We start from the raw sequence: 19,793 nt of genomic DNA, 5'->3' as shown, positions 1-19,793 counted from the left end.
TTCTCATATTAATTTGTTGTAACACATTGATTGATTTGTGAATGTTGAACCATCCTTGTAGCCCAGGGATGAATCCCACCTGATCATGGTGGATAATCTTTTTAATGTGCTGTTGGATCCTGTTGGCTAGGATCTTGTTGAGAATCTTAGCATCCATATTCATCAGTGATATTGATCTAAAATTATCCTTTTGGTAGGGCCTTTGCCTGGTTTGGGGATCAGGGTAATGCTGGCTTCATAGAAAGAGTCTTCTATTTTTTGAAACAGCTTTAGGAGAATGGGTGTTATTTCTTCTTTGAAGATTTGGTAGAATTCCCCAGGGAATCCGTCAGGTCCAGGGCTCTTGTTTTTTGGGAGGTTTTTGATCACTGCTTCAATCTCGTTATTAGATATCGGTCTATTCAGGTTGTCGATTTCTTCCTGGTTCAATTTTGGTAGTTTATATTTTTCCAGGAATGCATCCATTTCATCTAGGTTGCTAAGCTTATTGGCATATAACTGTTGACAATAACTTCTGATGATTGTTTCTTCTTCCTTGGTGTTAGTTGTGATCTCTCCCTTTTCATTCATAATTTTATGAATTTGGGCTTTCTCTCTTTTCTTTTGGATTAGTGTGGCCAATGGTTTATCAATCTTATTGATTCTTTCAAAAAAACCAGCTTCTAGTTTCATTGATACGTTCTACTGTATCTCTGGTTTCTACCTCATTGATCTCAGCTCTAATCTTGATGATTTCCCTCCTTATGTGTAGAGTTGGTTTGATTTGTTGTTGATTCTCCAGTTCTTTAAGGTGTAGAGAAAGCTGGTGTATTCTGGATTTTTCACTTTTTTTGAGGGAGGCTTGGATGGCTATGCATCTACCCCTTAGGACCGCCTTTGCTGTATCCCATAGGTTTTGGACCGAAGTGTCTTCATTCTCATTGGTTTCCATGAATTGTTTCAGTTCTTCTTTGATCTCCTGGTTGATCCAAGCATTCTTAAGCAAGGTGGTCTTTAGCTTCCAGGTGTTTGAGTTCCTTCTGAACTTTTCCTTGTGATTGAGCTCCAGTTTCAAAGTCTCTAAGTTGGAAGGAAATTTGAGGGTCATCTAGTTCAATGTCCACATACTCGTCTACTGCTTGAACTCGCTCTACAAATAACTCAAGTCATCCCAGTGTGCAGATGATTATCTCCAGGGACAAGGAACCGCCCTCCTCCTAGGCATGCAGTCTACTTATCTGTCAGAACAAACTGTATCTATTGTTCATTTTAATAATTAAGTTTAGATGTATTAGAGCCCCCTAATTATTGGCACAAAAGGGGATAATATTTAAAAATTCCAAAGAAATTTTTGTTTCAGTATGATTTCTCAACAAAACATATATTGAAGCTCTAATAAAAATTAAACTTGAACAAATAGCCAAATATAGCTTAAAGGTTACAAAATAATCACCTGAAAGATATGCTAGTACCAGCTCGAGAAATATAAGATGGTGCATGATACACCAGAATGTATAGAAACATACATGAATGAAAACAAATACCCAATATTGATGACATATTGTTCTGGTTTGTTTTTTTAATGAGAAAAATTTTCTTTTTTAAAAAGATTTTATTTATTTGAGAGAGAGACAGAGAGACAGAGAGAGCAGGAGCAGTGGGTGCGGGCACAGAGGGAGAGGGACAAGCAGACTCCCCACTAAGCATGGAGCCAGACACCGGGCTGGATCCTAGGACCCTGGAACCATGACCTGAGCCGAAGTCAGATGCTTAACCCACTAAGCTATCCAGGCACCCCAGAAGAAACTACCTTTATGAGAAATAGTATTTTTTGAAAAATGTAAAATGTGACAATTATAATGAAATCATTGATGAAAAAAGGTTTCTAAATGTGCCTCCTTTAGATAAGAAATTCATTAAATATGTTTTCAGGGATATAAACTGATTATGATGTATTGTGAGCATCGTCCTTACATAACCAGCACCAGTTGCTAAAATATTTCTAAATTGCAGTCACTCCCTCCCCATCTTTGTTTTAAAGATCTTATTTATTCATTTGAGTAGAGAGAGAACCAGAGAGAGAGAACACAAGCAGGGAGAAGGGGTAGAGGGAGAGGGAGAAGTTGGCTCTCCTCTGAGCAGGGAGACAGATTCAATGGGAATTCCAGGACCCTGCAGCCCTTAACAGACTTGAGTGACCCAGGTGCTCCCAGTCACTCCCTCCTTTTAAAAACATCACTAAGTGGACCAACTTGAGTACCTTGTGGGGGGTGGGTTCATTAGTGAATGCTAATTAGTTCCGGATGCTAATAAAATGCCTACGGCATCAGCAATTTTCATTTGTTGCTATTTTCTCTCCACAGAAAAACTAACAACAAACTTAAATTTGAACATTTTGGAGAGTGTTGAATCTAGCTTGTGATTCCAGTTCACACGAAACACACTTCTCCCATATAACCTGTGCCGCATTGCCTAATCTTGTCACCATCATGTCCAGATTTCTTTGTACAATAAAGGAGACCTACATGAAATAAACATATGTCTGACTCTTTTTGTTTAGGAGTTGAATCTTCCAGATTTGTTTCACTTTTGGGTGATATCTAAGGGACCACCTTAGGGCCACGTCCTGGAAGAAAAGGGTTAACTAAGACCAGAAGCAGGAACCAGAAAATCAAAGGACCTGAATCTGATGCCTTCTTTTAGCCCAGGCTAGAAAAACACCTCCTGTGCATAACTTAGTTCTTGTGAATTCCTGAAACATGAACAGAAAAAAATGGGAGTCTTCAAGTACAAGAATCATGAAATACTGTTTTGCTAGATGTTTCTTATGTTTAAGACATGAAAGCTGCCCTAGATTGAGACGGCTCTTTATTTTCTACCAGAATACATGTTTGTGAAATTTGATTGGTCAAAATCAAATGCCCAGTAAAATTATGTAAATTCCCATGAATTAGTTGATGTCTTCCATGTGGTTTTTTCCCCTAAAGTTTTTTTTTAATTTAGATTCAATTAGCCAATATATAGTACACAATTTTTTAATTAAAAAAATTTTTTACATAATTAGTTTTTGATAGCGTGTTGATTCATCACTTGTGTATAACACCCAGTGCTCATCTCATCACGTGCTCTCCTTAATACTTGTCACCTAGTTACCCCATCTCCCCACCTTCCTCCCTTTCTGCAACCCTCAGTTTGTTTCTCAGAATCATAAGACTCTCATGGTTTATCTCCCTCTCTTATTTCTTCCCATTCAGTTTTCTCTCCCTTTCCCCTATGGTCCTCTGTGCTATTTATAATATTCCACATATGAGGGAAACCATATGATAATTGATTTTCTCTGACTGACTTATCCTGCTAAAGTTTGGTCTCAGATCTAGGACCTGAAACTTATCTGATCTCACTATTTATTATATGTTTCAAAAACATATTATTTGATGTTCCAAATATCCTACTATCTGTTCCAAAGAACAGAGAGGATGCCTTGCACATCTTTGTAATCCATTTGTGCATCTCTGCAATTAACATATATCTATTAATGCCTGGTTGTTGGTAGTATCTGAGATAGGATTTGGAGCATACAATGGTAAATAGAATAGACTTGATCTTGCCCTCTTGGAGCTTATATTCTGTGAAAGAATTTGCCATGCTTAGTATAGCATCTTGTAGAGAACTGATATTATGCAAATATGTTTATTAACATTGAATCAAGGTTAAGCAATATTTCAACTGGATTATACCAGCACATTATGTATACATATAACATATGAAAATCTAACTATATATTCTCCACAAAGAGAGAGAAAGAGAAAATAGAAGTCCTTTTGAGCTGGGGTGCTTGGGTGGCTCAGTGGGTTAAAACCTCTGCCTTTGGCTCAGGCCATGGTCTCAGGGTCCTGATATCGAACCCCACATCAGGCTCTCTGCTCAGCAGGGAGCCTGCTTCCCTTCCTCTTTCTCTCTGCCCGCCTCTCTGCCTACTTGTGATCTGTCTGTCAAATAAATAAATAAAATCTTTAAAAAAAATCCTTTTGAGCTTTGTTTTTGTCTCACAGTCAATTAGAGATTCAGACACCAAGACTGGCCACAAAATGATCTGTGCTAATTTCCAAAGAATTCAAGTAGAATGGTGTGCTCTGGGGTGGTTTATTTCCTTTTCTTTTCTCTTTCACTTTTTGTTGTGGCTGTTCTTTCCTGAATGATGCAAGACCATCATCACTAGGACTACTTAAAATCACTTTTCAAAGAAACTTTTTAAAGAAATGGAAAATATTGACTTGGACTTTGTCTTTTCACCAAATATTAAACATCCACTCTTTGCTAGATGCTAGAAATGCATCAATGAACACACAAATATAAAAATTCATCCTTCCTTTGTGAAGCTTTAAGTTTACATAGGCAGAATAATATTAATGAAATATCAAATGCATATATATATATATATACATATATATATATATAAAGTTAGACTAACTAGGGCCATCAGGAAAGACCTTCCAAGGCCTTCCTGAGGTGATTTATAACCAGAAACCAAATAATGGGTAGAAGTCAAGCAAAGGAAAATGGAGGCATGAGTGGAGATAAGTGGAAGGAGGAGGCAGTAGCCATGGGATTAAGAAGCATCATTCCAAGCACAGGGAGCAGCAGGAGATAACAACATAACAAACTAGCACAGTTATTGGCCAGTTCATGTTTTTCAGCCACTCTCCCAAGCCTCCCTACTATCCATGCCCACAGTTCATTTCCAACTGTCTCCAGAAGGATAGTTCTCAAACACAAATCTTACCTGGTCATCTCCTTGCTAAAATTACTTCAGTGAGTCTCACCGTCTATAAGTCCATGAGGGCTGGCCACTTCTCTCTCCATCTCTCTCTCCATCTCTCTCAGTTCTACATTATGAAATAGACGGGTGACCACTCTCAGAACCCTCCACACACTTTGCCATGGTGCACATCCTGGTCCCTCTTCCTCCAATTCTCTTTCCCACTTCTTTATCTCACCAATTACTGCTCATTGAAAAAACTCATCCCTAATGCTCTCTTCACTAAAAAGCTCCTAATTCTCTAATGAGCATCTCCTATGTATTCATTCATTCATTCATTCATTCATATAATCCTCCCAGATTATCTAGCATCATAGTATATCCTCATTAATTTGTAAGCATCTGTTTCTTTTGCTATATTATGAGATCATAGCTGGCATGCTGCAGGCATTTGATGAATGTGTAATAAATTAACTGAATTAAATTAAGATGAATTGAATTTGACTTCTATCAGCAGGCAAGGAAACCGTGGTGTCTTCTCCAGATAACCCTGAAATCAGATGTCACCTCCTGATCTTTCTCTGGCACTGGAATATATAGCATCTGTTTGCATCTGCACCAACCCAAACTCTGAATGCTTCTTCAAGTACCTATATAAAGAATCCATAGATATACAAATAAGAGAGAGTGATGACTGCTTTTCCAAAGTTGGGGCGGTGGCTTAAATGGCAGTCATTTTGCTCACCTACAGCCTAAAGCTCCCCATTGCATTTCTATCCTCTACAGACATCTCTTGCAACACCACCCTGCAAATCCTTGTCATTTGTAACATGAAGAGGAAACTGAAATAAAATCTTAAAGATGTACAAATAAAAGAAAAACAATTAAATCCATAGCTAAAATCTGTTGCTAGAACTGAGGCCTACTCACATTCTAAGAAATCTCATTCTGTTTCATTGTTAATTAGCTCTTCCTCATAGTTCAGCAAAGCAAGCACTACTACAGCCAATAAACCAGTCCTTCTAGAACAGGTAACTCCTGTCCCTCTGGGAAATCAAAGAGAAGATGAAGCATTGACTGTGGAATTTTAATTGACAATAATAGTACAGGAAGCAGAAGCCAGATCTACAAAAACATTCCTTAACAAAATCTATCCGCAGGGACACATCCTGAAAACTTTTCAGAATTTCTTAAGAAAAGGAACTCTGAGTCAACTGAAGTTAAGCCTTTTATGAGTGCCTGCTGAAACGCTGGAAGAGAACTACTGAGGTTGTGACAGATGCCTCTAGGGAGCCCAGGAAACTATCTGATCGTTCCACTTGCCAGACTCCTAGGCGCTGATTTCCTAGGATGTGAGTCATTTGATGCTCAAAAATAGTCTCTGTGGTTAAAATAACGAAGCCTGGAAGCAGCCCAGCCCTGTATGACTGACTCATCAAAGAGTAAGCCTGGCTTCTGGGTTTCATTCTTCTTCTGCCCCATTGTTCCTGAATCTCATTCCATAAGCCCAAGACCCCTGTTCTGACCAAGGCAGCTTCTCCAGCCTAAGGCCCTGCTCTGTAACCTGTACAGCAGCCTAGCCCTCTGGGCTTGCACTTCTAGCTTGTGCTCTTGCTGCTCTTGCCTTCTCCACTCTGCCTGTTCCAGAAATGGAGCCCAGTGGCAGGCACCCCAAATATTGGTGGACATCTGTTACGTTGGTCACATCCCTGGTTGCCCTGTCTGGGCTGCCTATTGGGGCTCTGGTTCTTTCTTTTTTATCTCCGGGGCCCACGGATTTCCTGAACCACCATCTGTTTGCTGCCATACCCTTTAGATATTACCATGTCCTCCATGTCAGGTGAAATTATTCATGAACCTTCTATAACATAGTGGTTAAGATGGTGATCTTTTGGCAATATATATGATTATCGAATCTTTATGCTGAATATCTAAAACTAATACAATGTTATATGTCAATTATAGCTCAGTTTTGTAAAATTTTCAGAAAATGAAGAAAAAAAACCCTAAGGAAATTAAAAAAACAAAAACAAAAACAAAACAAACAAACAACAACAACAAAAAAAACAACAACGGGGCGTTGGGAATAGAAAGCCCGGGGATTAAATCTAGATTTGCCACTTCCGAATAACCTTGAGTTACTGGTCGAACCTGAGTTTTAGTTCCTGCATTTCAGAGTGGGGACAGTTCCTTATGGACTGGTGTGAATCAACCTATACACACAATACATCATACTGGGCTTGGCACATAATTAGCAAACAGTAAATCAATGATTTCGAAAACAGTAACAACAAAAATCTAGAGTCACCCTAACCTTGTCCCCTAAGCACAATAGATAGGTTCTGGCTTTTCATTGTCTTCTCCCCAATTCCACCCTAACACAAGCCCAACCCTGCCTAACCCCTGCCTGATCTGGTCCTGAGAGAACACTATGAACCTCCTGTTAGAAGAGACCATCACTGTTATAGCCACAGAAGGCAACAGAGTGGTTTGACCACAATGAAAATATACTCCCACTGGAGACTTGGGAAAGTTTTTTAAGTTATCCTCATTTTTGGTGTAAAAAAAAGAAAGGAAGAAAGAAAAAGAAAAAATATGTGTATTTTGGTTTGGAGCCCCCTGAGAACTGGGGATTCGGTCCGTTTATCTTTATGTCCAAATGGATATATTTTTTTTCTCCATTGCCTGATATATATTAGGCAGCCTGACATATACACATAATTTTTAAACTGTTAAGGAAAAAAATGAAAACAAACTTAGGTTAAATATATTCAAAGCCATGTAACGAACATCTTAATGCCATTAAGAGTGCCACACTAAATTCTACATTGCCTGCAAATAACAAGAGAAAACAGTGTTATTTAGCAAACGACAGAGAACAGAAGAACAAACTTAATTCCTCACAGCTGGAGAAATGTTTCTAGTCTATGGTTGCATGAGGGTCTTTGCCAGAGGAGAGGAAGATGGGGATGTAGTAAGGTGGGAACTGGCAGCATGAATTACAGCAAAAAATGGGAGTTAGGGAGGAGGCACATAAAAGCTTCTGAAGACAGAACTTGGGCTGTGTCTTAAACTGTCTGATAGACATATGAGCATTTGTGTTGCTATTAGCATTTAAACTGTACACGAATATTATAAACACTCTTTTGTATATATGGCATATGACAAAATAGAGAAAAGATAAGAAGGTGGGTAAGGAGAGAAGAAGTTGGTTTTCTCTGGTATCAATTTGAATTTAAGCTCTGCTAAGTGAAAAGCATCAATATGTTTGCCTTTGTGGCATTCTCTTCCCTCTCCAGTATCTAGAGGCCTCTTTGACATGCTTTCCTCAAGAACAGAGACTTACTCTTCTAAAACAGAGCTAAATGGAGCAGGAAACTAGTCCATATTGGGGCCCAGATTATAGAGGGAGGAATACAGGGTGGGGTAGGGCATTATGTCACTGACCAGAACAGTTCCACTTTCTCATTGAAACCTCCCATGAAGAACAAAGCACAGAATCAAGTGAATCTTGTGACAGAAACCATTGTAAAAAAAAAAAAAAAAAGAAAGAAAGAAAGAAAAAAAAAGACGTCAAATACTGAACCAGGGATTCAGAGATTTCTGGATATCATAGACCATTAAATTTCTTTTTAATAATTATTTATTGCAAAATAAAGTTAAAAAAAACAGTAAATATCCAACACAAAAAAATCATCCACAATTTTCAGGAAACCTCACATCACTTTTTCCTTACAGCATGATACAGTTTCCATTTGGCAGTAATACATAAATGCAATTTTGTATTCCATTTTGATTAATGTTATGCCAAAAGAATATTTAATTTTTTCTTTTGTCTTTTTTTTTCTTTCCTCCCTAATCTCTTGAAATAACCAGCATACACAGTAACCTTAAAAAAAAATGTAACTATTGGGAGACTAATAAAGCGTTGCCTTTTTTTATATAAAAACTTTAATAAAAATTATAACCTACTTGGGGCGTCTGGATGGTTCAGTGGGTTAAGCCTCTGCCTTCAGCTCAGGTCATGATCCCAGGGTCCTGGGATCGAGCCTCGCATCGGGCTCTCTGCTCAGCAGGGAGCCTACTTCCCCCTCTCTCTCTGCCTGCCTCTCTGCCTACTTGTGATCTCTCTCTGTCAAATAAATAAAGAAAAATCTTTAAAAAAATAAAAATAAATAAAAATCTCAACAAATACTTTAAAAAATAAAAACAAAAAGCCCAGGTTGTGACTTCCAAGCTGCAGTTAAAAAAAAAAAAAAAAAAAAAATATATATATATATATATATATATATATATATATATAACCTACTTTATTTTTAAATTTGTTTATTTGAGAGAGAGAGAGAGAGAGAGAGCGTGTGTATGGAGGGGGGCCAGAGGAGAGGGTGAGAGAATCTCAAGCAGACTCTCCACTGAGGAGGGAGCCTGATGTAGGGATTAATACCACATCCCTGAGATCATGACCTGAGTCGAAATCAAGAGTCAGATGCCCCACGGACTAAGCCACCCAGGCATCCCTAATCTACTGTCATAATTACTTTATAACATGAAATGATAGTTGTAATCATATACTGTTTTTATTACTAAATCATTCTTATTTTTTCCCAAAAGTCTCATCTGAACCAAGTAGTAGCATTTAAGAACCACTCGAGAAGACCAGTGGTCTTTAAATGTTATTGTAAGGAAGACTAGGAAGCTCTTGGAGTTGCCTGAGCAGCTTGAAAGCAGGCACAGGTCAGAACCTTCTACTCCTTCTTCAATTCAGATATGCTTCTCTTTTATTTATTTCTTATATTGGGCAACAGTAAGATTTCCTGGCTCCTCCACTGGATACCTGTTTGAACTTGGGCAAGTTTTGAAATCTCTGGCTTATCTTCTCTTCCTCATTGGTTATGTTAGGAGTCTGTTTACCCACCTAGTAGAATTTTTGTAGGGATTATAAATTCATGGATAATATGTGCTTAGAATGTTCATGGCATAGTACATAATAATAACACATAATAAACTCTATAAGAATTATTATTATAGTTAAAAAACATAAAACACTGATGGTTATAATCCTTATGCTCAATGCAGAAATTGCCTTTATAGGCATCCTAAAATGTATTTATGCAGCTTCTTTTTGAACCTGTTGAGTGGGAAGGCCATTATTAATGGGGGACTCTATTAAAACTTATTTTTATCAAGCTTAGATTTACGCCATATTATTTACCCCCTTATCTGTCCTAAATATAGCCCTTGAAGACACAGAGAAAAACTGTAATTGAGAACTCTTTCAGAATTTTTAAGACCATTCTTTATACTTTCTGAGTTTACTAATATTAGTTGAAGAAAACTTTGGACCATGTCCTATACTAAATGCTTTACATCATAAACTCATTTAATTCATAAACAACCTAGTACTAAATTTATGAGAAGATAAGCAGGGTATTTATAATATTTACCATGGCAAATCTAGCACTTAATTTATTTCTAGGGCATGATCAGAGCTCAGAAAAAGAAAAAAAAGAGAGAATTAAGTTAGTGAATGAATCTGTTTTCCCACTTAAGAAAAATAAAGTTCAGTGACGACTGATATGTAGTCCAACACTAGTAGGAAATGGCAGAGTTATGCACGACAAGAGCTCAGTTTGACCCGTTCTTAAACAATTAAGCACTATGTTCCCTAGGCAGTATCATAATCCCTATCCCCAGAGCAGCCCATAGGGACGATTTTGGCTGTTTTTAATTACTCACAGAGAGATAAATGTGAGCTCTCTGCTGCACAGCCTGTCCAGGCCAAGGGCACTATGTCCATTGGTGTTGTAGAGAATGCCTGCTAGCCCGTGAACTCCAAAGGCAAGAGGAGCTGCCAGTGTCACAGGCACAGAGCCATAGAGTGGTTCCTTGAAATCATCATTTTGTATAGTTAAGTCCTGGTAGCATTTAGCAAGAAGCATATAAAAAATGTTTCATTTTGTTAAGTTACTGCCTAATATTAGGCACTATATGAAGTGCAAGAGCTGCCCACCCTTTTGGACAATGGTGGTGCAGTTGATGGTATCATTAGCTAAGTATGCCCCCTGATACTGAATGCAATGGAGGTCTCTGGCTCTAACTTTACTTGGCTTCTAAAGGTTAGTCCTATTTGGAGACAAAGCCATCATGGACAAAGCACAGGAAAAGCCCAGTTCGCACCACTGTATTCCTAAGATAACTACATGTACCGTCATTCTCAGTTTGAGGAAGCCGGTGATGTTCCCCTCAGGAAGCTTGAATAAGTAGATTCCAACTGAGAACAGGTATATTCCCAATATATATCCAGCTAACTTTCCCATTAGCTTTACTTATACCATAACATCTGGGGCTCCCAAGAAAGCATACATCACTGTAGAGCATGGTTTATTGCATAAGTCTTGCCAACCAAGACCAGTGGATGGATTCCTCTGTTCTATGTCCAGTCTGGAAACAAATCTGGCAGACTTTCAGTTGAAGAGAACTCTGGGTAAAGGGCTAAGACAGCATTAATTTAGGTTATATTATGTAATCCTGTCACACGGAAACTTTTCGCATGATTCACTGAATCTTTTAAACCTGTTCTAGGGCACTGCTCTGAGAAGCAGCCATTTGTTAATAAAGATGACACATCTAGCCCTCAGTGGGCTAGGCTTATAATAGCAGGTCACTTCTCTTGACTCCACCTTACTGCCCTTGGCTGCTTTTAGCAGCATGGGAGCAATAGCTCCTTATGATCCTAGAAAATGTGCTTAGGAAATTATGAGATTTTTTTCCATCTTAAGGACAAGCAAGTCTGTTTTTGTTTTAATGCATTTTCTTCTCCATTGAGAAATCACTGAATCACATAATCTCAGTGTTGGAGGGTCCATAAAGCTCATCTAATCTCAATGTAAGAAAGCTTCCTGTGAGATCTCTGAGAAGAAATCATCATCTAGGTTCTGCTTTGATACAAAAACTCTCTTGCTAAAAAGATAGTCCATTCTTGACCTATTCGAGCCAATAGAATATTCTTACTTCATTGGGTAGAAATCAACACTGACTCCACTTGTCATTTATGACTGACAGAAGATTTAAAGAATATAAAATATATAATTTGTCAATTCCATATTTATGGAGTACTGAATATAGCCTAGCATCATTTAACAAACAAATTCTATTATGATTCTCTTCCCAGTCTCAGTCCCTCTTTCTTATATTCCATTCTCACCCCAGAAGAGCAATCATAGCATCACCACTCTTGCTGAGTGAGTCTAAACTGATCATTATCAAACAGTTTGATTTGAAGCATTGATGGGAACCCCATATCAGCCAGCACAGACGAAGAACCAAAACAAAAATCAGATCTGTCCCCCTCCAAAATTGGTTTTGATTAAGGAAAATGGTCATTATACAACATGTGGTATAGAATTACTACTCTTACGCAATCTCAAAATTGGGATGAATTTTTCCCTCTCAAAATTAAAAGCTCTTCCATACATCTTTTAATATGTAAAGGATATGATTTAGAAACATCTATCTAGAATCATCAGAGATAAAGCCGAAATGCCACACAATTTTGTTATGTACCTGAGTATTTACCTTATTAAGTGTCAAAGCTGGTTTTAAGAATTTTAGATTCAAACTATTATTAAATAGAGGTAATGGAGCATAATGTCAAAGTGCACTGGCCTTAGAGTCAGAAAGAATCTGTTAGTTCCCAGCTTTGTTGCTATCTGACTAGGACATGTCACTTTAATTTTCTGGATATTCTGGACCTTGACAATATACAATGAGAATAATTTATACAATGAGAGTAATTATAATACCTACCTCATTGAATTGCTGTGAGCATAAATGCCATAATTTTTGCGAAGGGCTATAAATAGCCCTTTGTACATAGTAAGAATTCTAAGACATTTAGCTAGTATTATTATAAAATGCCATGTTTCTTTACTTATTCATCAGGGAATGAAGAATGTGGTCTAACCTCTTCATTTTGATTCAGAATGAAAATTATTAATATTCTTTAGAGACTTCTCATACATGGTAATAAAAATTTTCAACTAATGGGTAGGTAATGTAAGTGACACTCTAAATTCTCTTTGAGGCTATGCTTCATAAATGAAAGAGAATAATAAATTGGCATAGACGTGAAGAAGATGTACTTTGAAGTCACAGACTTGGGTTTCAGTAATAGGCTCATCAATTACTAGTTATATGATCTTGGAAAATGTACTTAACTTTTTTCGGTTTCCGTCTCCTTTTTTAAAGGAAATGTTAATAGGGTCTACCTCAAAAGACTGCAAGAGTTAAAAGGTAAACCTCAGGGTCCTCAGGTTTCAGGCAAGTAGGGAGAAGTTCCATACAGCAAATGACATACATGTCACTTTGCCTTCCTATGAAGCATGTAGGCTGATATAACACAAAAGGGTGACAGAAGAGTGTGAGATGATTAGGTGAGCCTATCTTGTGGGGGGGGGGGGATTTGCTGAGTAAACAGTTGGGAGGCAGTGGAGTACATGATGTAGGCATCAAAATATATCACCCTGACTTGGATGGAGTGAAAAGTTCATTGGACATGAAGCAAGCAGTATGTGGCTGAGGGGAGAGGATGGAGTCTGGGTGATCTCTGAGACTATGGAGGTGCTCCAGGGTAGCACAGACCAATATGTGCAGTGTTGAGCCACTCAGCCTCCATCCTGCAAGGACTGGCATGGCATCATAAGCAGGCACTATTAAAGCAGACTTGTGCTTCAGAAAAATCACTTTCCAAGCAAGAATGCCAGAAGGAGTGAAAATAATTACAGCAAATAGGTAAAGACCTTTCTATCCGCCAGCTACTCATCTAGGTGCTTTGTGTATATAAACTCACTTAATATTATTAACAACTATATGAAATAGGTACTTCTACCCCCATTTTGCAGATGGAAAGGGCATTGGATTCAGAGTCAAAAGATGGATTAAGGACTGACTGTGCCATGGACTTGGGCCAGTTACTCCAGCTTTCGGAGTCAGAAGTCTTCATCAGTTGGCAAAAAAGCAAATAGAAGTAACTGTACTTCATTGAGTTGAAGGGAGGGTCCTGTCAGAACATACATGATGGGAAACTGTGGTGGGAAGGACACTGGTGCTCATGTCAAAGAGTGCTGGCCTCAAATCCACCTTGGCTTATGATCAGAAATCAGTCACTCATCATCTCAGAATGGCTACTACCTTTTTAAAATGGGAGTAATAGCTAGGCCCGTGTGTAATACTGGGGGGGGGGGGGCAGGGGAAGAACTTCCTTTTGCATTGGCTTTAATATGGTACCAGTAATACTTACTTTTCAAGAGTAATACAATTAAATATCACCTCACATCTGTCAGAATGGCTAAAATCAAAACAACACAAGAAATGAAGGGTGTTGGCAAGGATGTGGAGAAAGGGAAACCCTTTTACACTGTTGGTGGGCATGCAAACTGGTATGGCTGCTCTTTGTAAACAGTATGGAGGTTCATTAAATGTTAAAAATAGAACTGCCCTACTACTCAGCAATTTCATTACTAGGTGTTTACCCAAAAGATACAAAAATATAGATTTGAAGGAATACATGCCCCAAATTGTTAATAGCAGCATTATCTACAATAGCCAAACTATGGAAACAGCCCAAGTATCCACTGACTGATGAATGGATAAAGAAGATATGGTACATATTATTCAGCCATTAAAAAGAATGAAATCTTGCCATTTGCAACAACATGGATGAACCTAGCGAGTATTACGCTAAACAAAATAAGTCAGAGGAAAACAAATGTCATATGATTTCACTCATACGTGTAATTTAAGAAACAAACAAACAAACAAAAACACAAGCAAAGGGAAAAAACAAAAGAGAGAGAGAGAGAGAGAGAGAGAGAGAGAGAGAGAGAGAGAAACCAAGAAACAGACTCTTAACTACAGAGAACAAACTGATGGTCACCAGAGGGGAGGTGGTGTGGGGGGATGGGTGAAACAGGTGATGCGGATGAAGGGGGGCACTTGTGATGAGCACCAAATGATGTATGGAACTGCTGAATCACTATATTTTACACCTGAAACTAATATTACACTATATGTTAACTAATGGGAATTTGAATAAAAACTTAAAAAAATATATTATAAGAATTAAAAGATAGCATATGGAAGGGAAGCACCCAGAACATGTAACAATGTTAAAAACGTTAAATTATGTAAGTGCTATTGTAGCTGCTACTGTTATTATTATTATTAGATTATCATTATTGTTATTATAATGTGCTTGGAAAATCACTAGTAGTTGTAGGAACATGGGTAGTATTTGGTTATCCTGCCCCCCTTTGCCCCTATAAAACACTGAAAGGCCTTGTCATCAGCTATTGTATCAAGGAGAATGTATATATTTTAGGCTGTGAGTTTAAATAAGCTCTTCTGGGCTTAAGTATTTTAAAATCCATACCAGCAGCTCAGAGAGTACTCCTGAGGGGTTTGAGGTCTTGTACCCCAGTTTCCACTTTCTGGTTCTAAACTTTCTTTTCCTAAATGAAGCCTTCTCTCAGCTCAGCATATATTTCTAGCATGCTTTTACCATCTTAAATCACTAAGCAGTAATCAAGTTGAATTCTCTTACTTGAATACGATGTAAGTAGAGGAGGCCAAGCTGGCCATGCTGGATCATCTGTCTTCATTCTATTCCACTGTCCTTCGTCATTTCAGCCCCACAAGCACAGCACTTGCCTCTTGCCTTTTGTCCTTGCCTTTGCCTCTGGATCTACCTTTCTTTGGTGTTCTTGTTCTTACCCCAGGCAACAGCAGCTCCCAGGACTGTCTTCTGCCCAGAGGATTCTGAGATACTGTCACCTCACAGATGGGTGGACATATTCTTCTCCTGAAAGACGTTATGACAACACATTTTTTTATAACTACTGGGAAATTCCATTGTTTGACATGTCAAAGGTTTAGAAAATTGTTTGCTCATAATCTCTTAATCAGCACTTATTCACACATCATGTGCCAGGTGCTGGGTGGGGGGCAATGAAGAGTAAGATTATTTTTGTCCTCAGTCAACACTTTATGTTGAGCCAAAAAGTTACAAAACACAGTGGTTAAGTTGGTGAGCTCTGGAGTCTGTTTTCCCAGGTTTAAATTCAGCCAATCATACTAAGAAAATTTCAGGTATAAGATGCTAAGTGCTGAGGTAAAACATGGAGATTATGGTGGAAAAAAACTGTATTGTATAATAGAAATTTGTTAAGAGTGGAACTTAAATGTTCTCACCAAAAACGAAAATAGTAACAAAAAAACCTCCAAGGATAACTATGTGATGGATGTGTTAACTAACTAGATGGGGGAAAACCCTTTCCCAATATAAATGTACATCAAATCATCACAGTGTACACTTCAAATATTTTACAATTTTAAAATAAAATCTTTTAGAAAGTCCTGGCAAATACCTTGTGATTTTATTTGTCAATCAATTAATGTAAAAATAATTATATTTGTATAATATAATTGTGGTTAAACTGACTTAGCAGAGTTCTTACAAAAACAAAGGTATACAAGCAATCGCCCACATGGCCCTAGGAGATCAGGAGCCTGATTTAAAGTTAGTCAGGCAAAGAATCTTGGTCACACTGTAGAAAGAATGATCTGTTCTAAGATAGTCTGTCTTTATTGTTCAAACTCCTAGTGCTTAGGAGAACTTGGTATTCCTGGGAAATGTGAGAACTGATCATAGGATAACACACCCTTCCTTAAGAGTCAAACTTCATGTCTTTGTTTAGTAGCAGTCTGAACTAAGCCCTATTTCACCTGGTAATAACACAATCTTCAACACAGAATTATTGATTTTTCATGATCTCTGGGTCTCCGCCTTATCATGCAATCCAAGTATTATAACAGAAATCACACATAATAGACTTGACTTTCCATGTATACATCCTGGCTATTTCTTTAATATACTTTATGTTAAATATAATAGTAGATGTTATGACTAGGAAAGTAGGAATGGCTATTGCAATAAAAAAGGATAAAAAGATTGCTCTACTAAGGCAGAAAAAAAAATGCCATTAGGCAGTAAAGGAAGAAGAGACCCAGAAAATTAGCCTTTGGTATAAAATTGTGGTATCCTAATCCATTGGTTCTCAAGTGCAGAGGTGAATCAGACTCTACTATGCAGTGTGTGTGTGTGTGTGTGTGTGTGTGTGTGTGTGATCTGAGTCATACCCTGGACCTACGGAATTAGAATCTTTGGGTGGGAGGGAGTAGGTGTTAAAGACAGACATGTAAATTTTTAAAAGTTCTCCAGAATTACTCACTCTAAGTTAATCTTTTTCACATTTGTTTCTTCTTGCTAGTTAAAAAATGGAATGTACTTCTCTGGAACCCAGTGATAATTTAACAATCAAACAAATCAGTGTTAAATTATGGTATCATACCACAGCCCTATAGCCTATTACAAATGAAATATTTTGGCCTGCAGAGTATTCTTGGTCTTCGGTGACCCAGTGATTTTGTCCTTGGTGTCATATGTAAACAAATCATTTGCAAGGTGACTTCATAATGGGGTCTCAGGTTCTCATAATGAGTAGAACCCTCAGTTCAAGAGAGTTGAGCCTCCAAGATCTGCTGGGAAGCTCTTGACAGAGGGAACTCTGGTGGATGAATCACATTGTTCCTCTGGTGGATGAATCACATTGTTCCTTTTGGGAAAAGATGAAAACTTTCTTTGTGGCTATTTTGGCTACCAGCTATTTCTCATGTAAGGATTTGTCAAAGAACTTGGGAGAGGGAGTAAACATTTGATTTTCTTCTAAGGGAAGAAACAAGCCAACAGGAACTTTTTCTAGATGTATGGATTTTTGAAACTTTGAAATTTCTCTCAGAGATGAATTGACTACCTCAACCAGAATGAATGGCACTGGTGATTCCATTTTTCCATATTCTAAAAACTCTGCCATAAGCGGGTTCAGACGTGAGATATCTTAAAAGATGATTGATGAGAGGTATAGTCACTATTTGACAAATAATTTGTTTTCTTGAGTTGATAATCAATTTCATCTCCCCTCCCATCTCTTCCTAATACTTTCCCACCATACTCCCACACACTGGTATATTGTGTGTGCGTATGTGTATGTGTGTGTATTTAAATTCCTTTTACACAAAGCAGTATTAGCTTCTAACATGGCTTACGATTAGAGCACAACCTGATGTTATCAAATCTCAAGAGGGCTCAGCTTTTTCTAATTTACTCCAGCAAAATGGGAAAGGAAACCCATGATGTGAAACTAACTCTGCCAGCGGAGTGGTGAAGTGGAAGGGGAGGCAGGGAGGACATTCAGATACAGTAGCTGAAAGACAGGCTGTTAAGTAGAATATAAAATATGAAATTCATAGGAATTTTTAATAGTTTAGGTAAGCAGGTGTTGACACAGAGATCCCAAACAGAGGAAGACATTTCCTTATAAGCAGATAGTTTGGAAAGAGCATAGTTAAGACAGGCAATAGTCAAAAAAGAAGGCAGGTATGCCAGCAGGTAGCCAGGCTGACTATGAAGAACTAGACTTTGTCTAAAGGGGGTCTACACAATGTCTGAGCAGCCCAGATGATCTGCTGCGTCCCAGAGACTGAAGCTTGGTTTTAAATCTATTCTGCCTAAAGTAAGAAACCCAAGAATGTGTTATGGTTGAATTCTCCAGTGGGACCCTAAGTGTATTTGGGGAAGTGTTTGGGGAATCAGGCATGGCTAGGCCAATCCTGCATGAAGGAGCCACATATTTTTCTAAGATTTTCATGGTTATTAACTTATATGGGATTCCTTAACGGGTTAATTAACTGGTCGCACCTCAATACTACATTTTTTACTTGATCCTTTTCCCTAAACATTTTTGTTTCAGATATTTTTGGTCAACGTCCAGTCAAGGTAAGTTTTCTACTTCTTACATGAGAATGATTTTTACAGCCTTAAGCTTCTAGGATTTCTATAAGGTGGAACCATATTAAACCACATGAAGTTGCTAATATTTGAGCACTTCTGATATACAGAATGACAATGCACGTGGTTCAATCTACCCATCTCTGTCAAAATAGATTCTGGGGTAAACCAGGATTCATCTCTGTCTCCACAATTCCTCTATCCCCTTATATACCACTAGCAATGAAAGCTCCTTATTTCTAGTTTTCATTTTTTTCCTACCTCTAAATTCATTGCTATTGCCTGCATATTAAGTTCTCCTCACCTCTTGCCTGTATATTGCAATGGCCACCCAATGGTCTTCTTAGACTGAGTCTGATACAGGGGTTGGCAAACTATGGCCACCTATTTTTGGAAATAGAGTTTTACTGGAACACAGCCATGCTCACTACTCTATGTACTGTCGCTGGCTATTTTTAGGCTACAACAACAGGGCTGGGTAGTTGCAATAGAGATGACATGGCTTAAAAATTATAAAATATTTCTACCTAGGTCTTCATAGGAAAAGCTCGCCAATTCCTGTATTAACTCTACACTATAAGTGTCGGCCTTCTAAAATGAAAATCTGATTGAGATATCTTTCTCTCTAGAACAGTGACTTCTAGTACTGGTGGGAGATAAACCTTTTTGCATGCTCTACAATACCTTCTTCAACTTAGATTCTTTCTCCCTGACAGCAGAATTCCCTTTTCTCACCTTAGTTCTAGGTAATTTAAGCTATTTTGGATTCCATGCTATTTCAATTTTGTCTTTGTGTATATAATTCTCTCTAATCAAATTATCCTTCTTTTCATACTCGTATCCAATTTTAGAAAGCATTTTCTAAATGTAAAGATCCCATTTTTTGGTAAAGCCTTCCTAAACAAACCTTGTAGTCTTACTCATTAAAAGAGGAGACGAGAGACATAAAAAGTATTTCCCCTAAAGTTATTTGAGTATCTTCTAATAATATTAGTGATGATTTTAGCTAATTTGACAATGAATATTTTTTATTGCAGTAGTCACAGCTTTTCTTTAAAGCATGTTAGGAAAAAATAGAATTACAAATCCAAGATAATCTTGGATATTCATGTTCAGGATAATTCTAGGATGAGTAGTGAAGTTAAAAAAAAA

The 19,793-nt window shown here is 37.8% G+C and overlaps 2 protein-coding genes across 2 annotated transcripts in view; one reads left to right on the top strand and one right to left on the bottom strand.

Moving 5' to 3' along the window:
* The window catches only part of LOC309860956 (uncharacterized protein), a gene marked incomplete at its 3' end in the record, with an annotated part of 88,210 nt that extends 71,009 nt beyond the window's left edge, over positions 1 to 17,201 (bottom strand). Inside the window, exons 1-2 of the mRNA XM_082723377.1 lie at positions 17,026 to 17,201; positions 15,339 to 15,596 (exon numbers count right to left, since the gene is read on the bottom strand). The remainder of the gene's footprint in view (positions 1 to 15,338; positions 15,597 to 17,025) is intronic.
* LOC309861430 (ovomucoid-like) overlaps positions 1 to 19,793 on the top strand; it is a 31,113-nt gene that overhangs the window by 4,254 nt on the left and 7,066 nt on the right. The window contains exon 3 of the mRNA XM_082724330.1: positions 18,604 to 18,629. Coding sequence (XP_082580456.1) covers positions 18,604 to 18,629 — 26 coding nt within the window. The remainder of the gene's footprint in view (positions 1 to 18,603; positions 18,630 to 19,793) is intronic.

This window comes from Mustela nivalis, assembly GCF_964662115.1.
Source record: "Mustela nivalis genome assembly, chromosome: 3".
Taxonomy (NCBI): domain Eukaryota; kingdom Metazoa; phylum Chordata; class Mammalia; order Carnivora; family Mustelidae; genus Mustela; species Mustela nivalis.
This window is presented reverse-complemented; position numbering and strand designations above follow the sequence as displayed.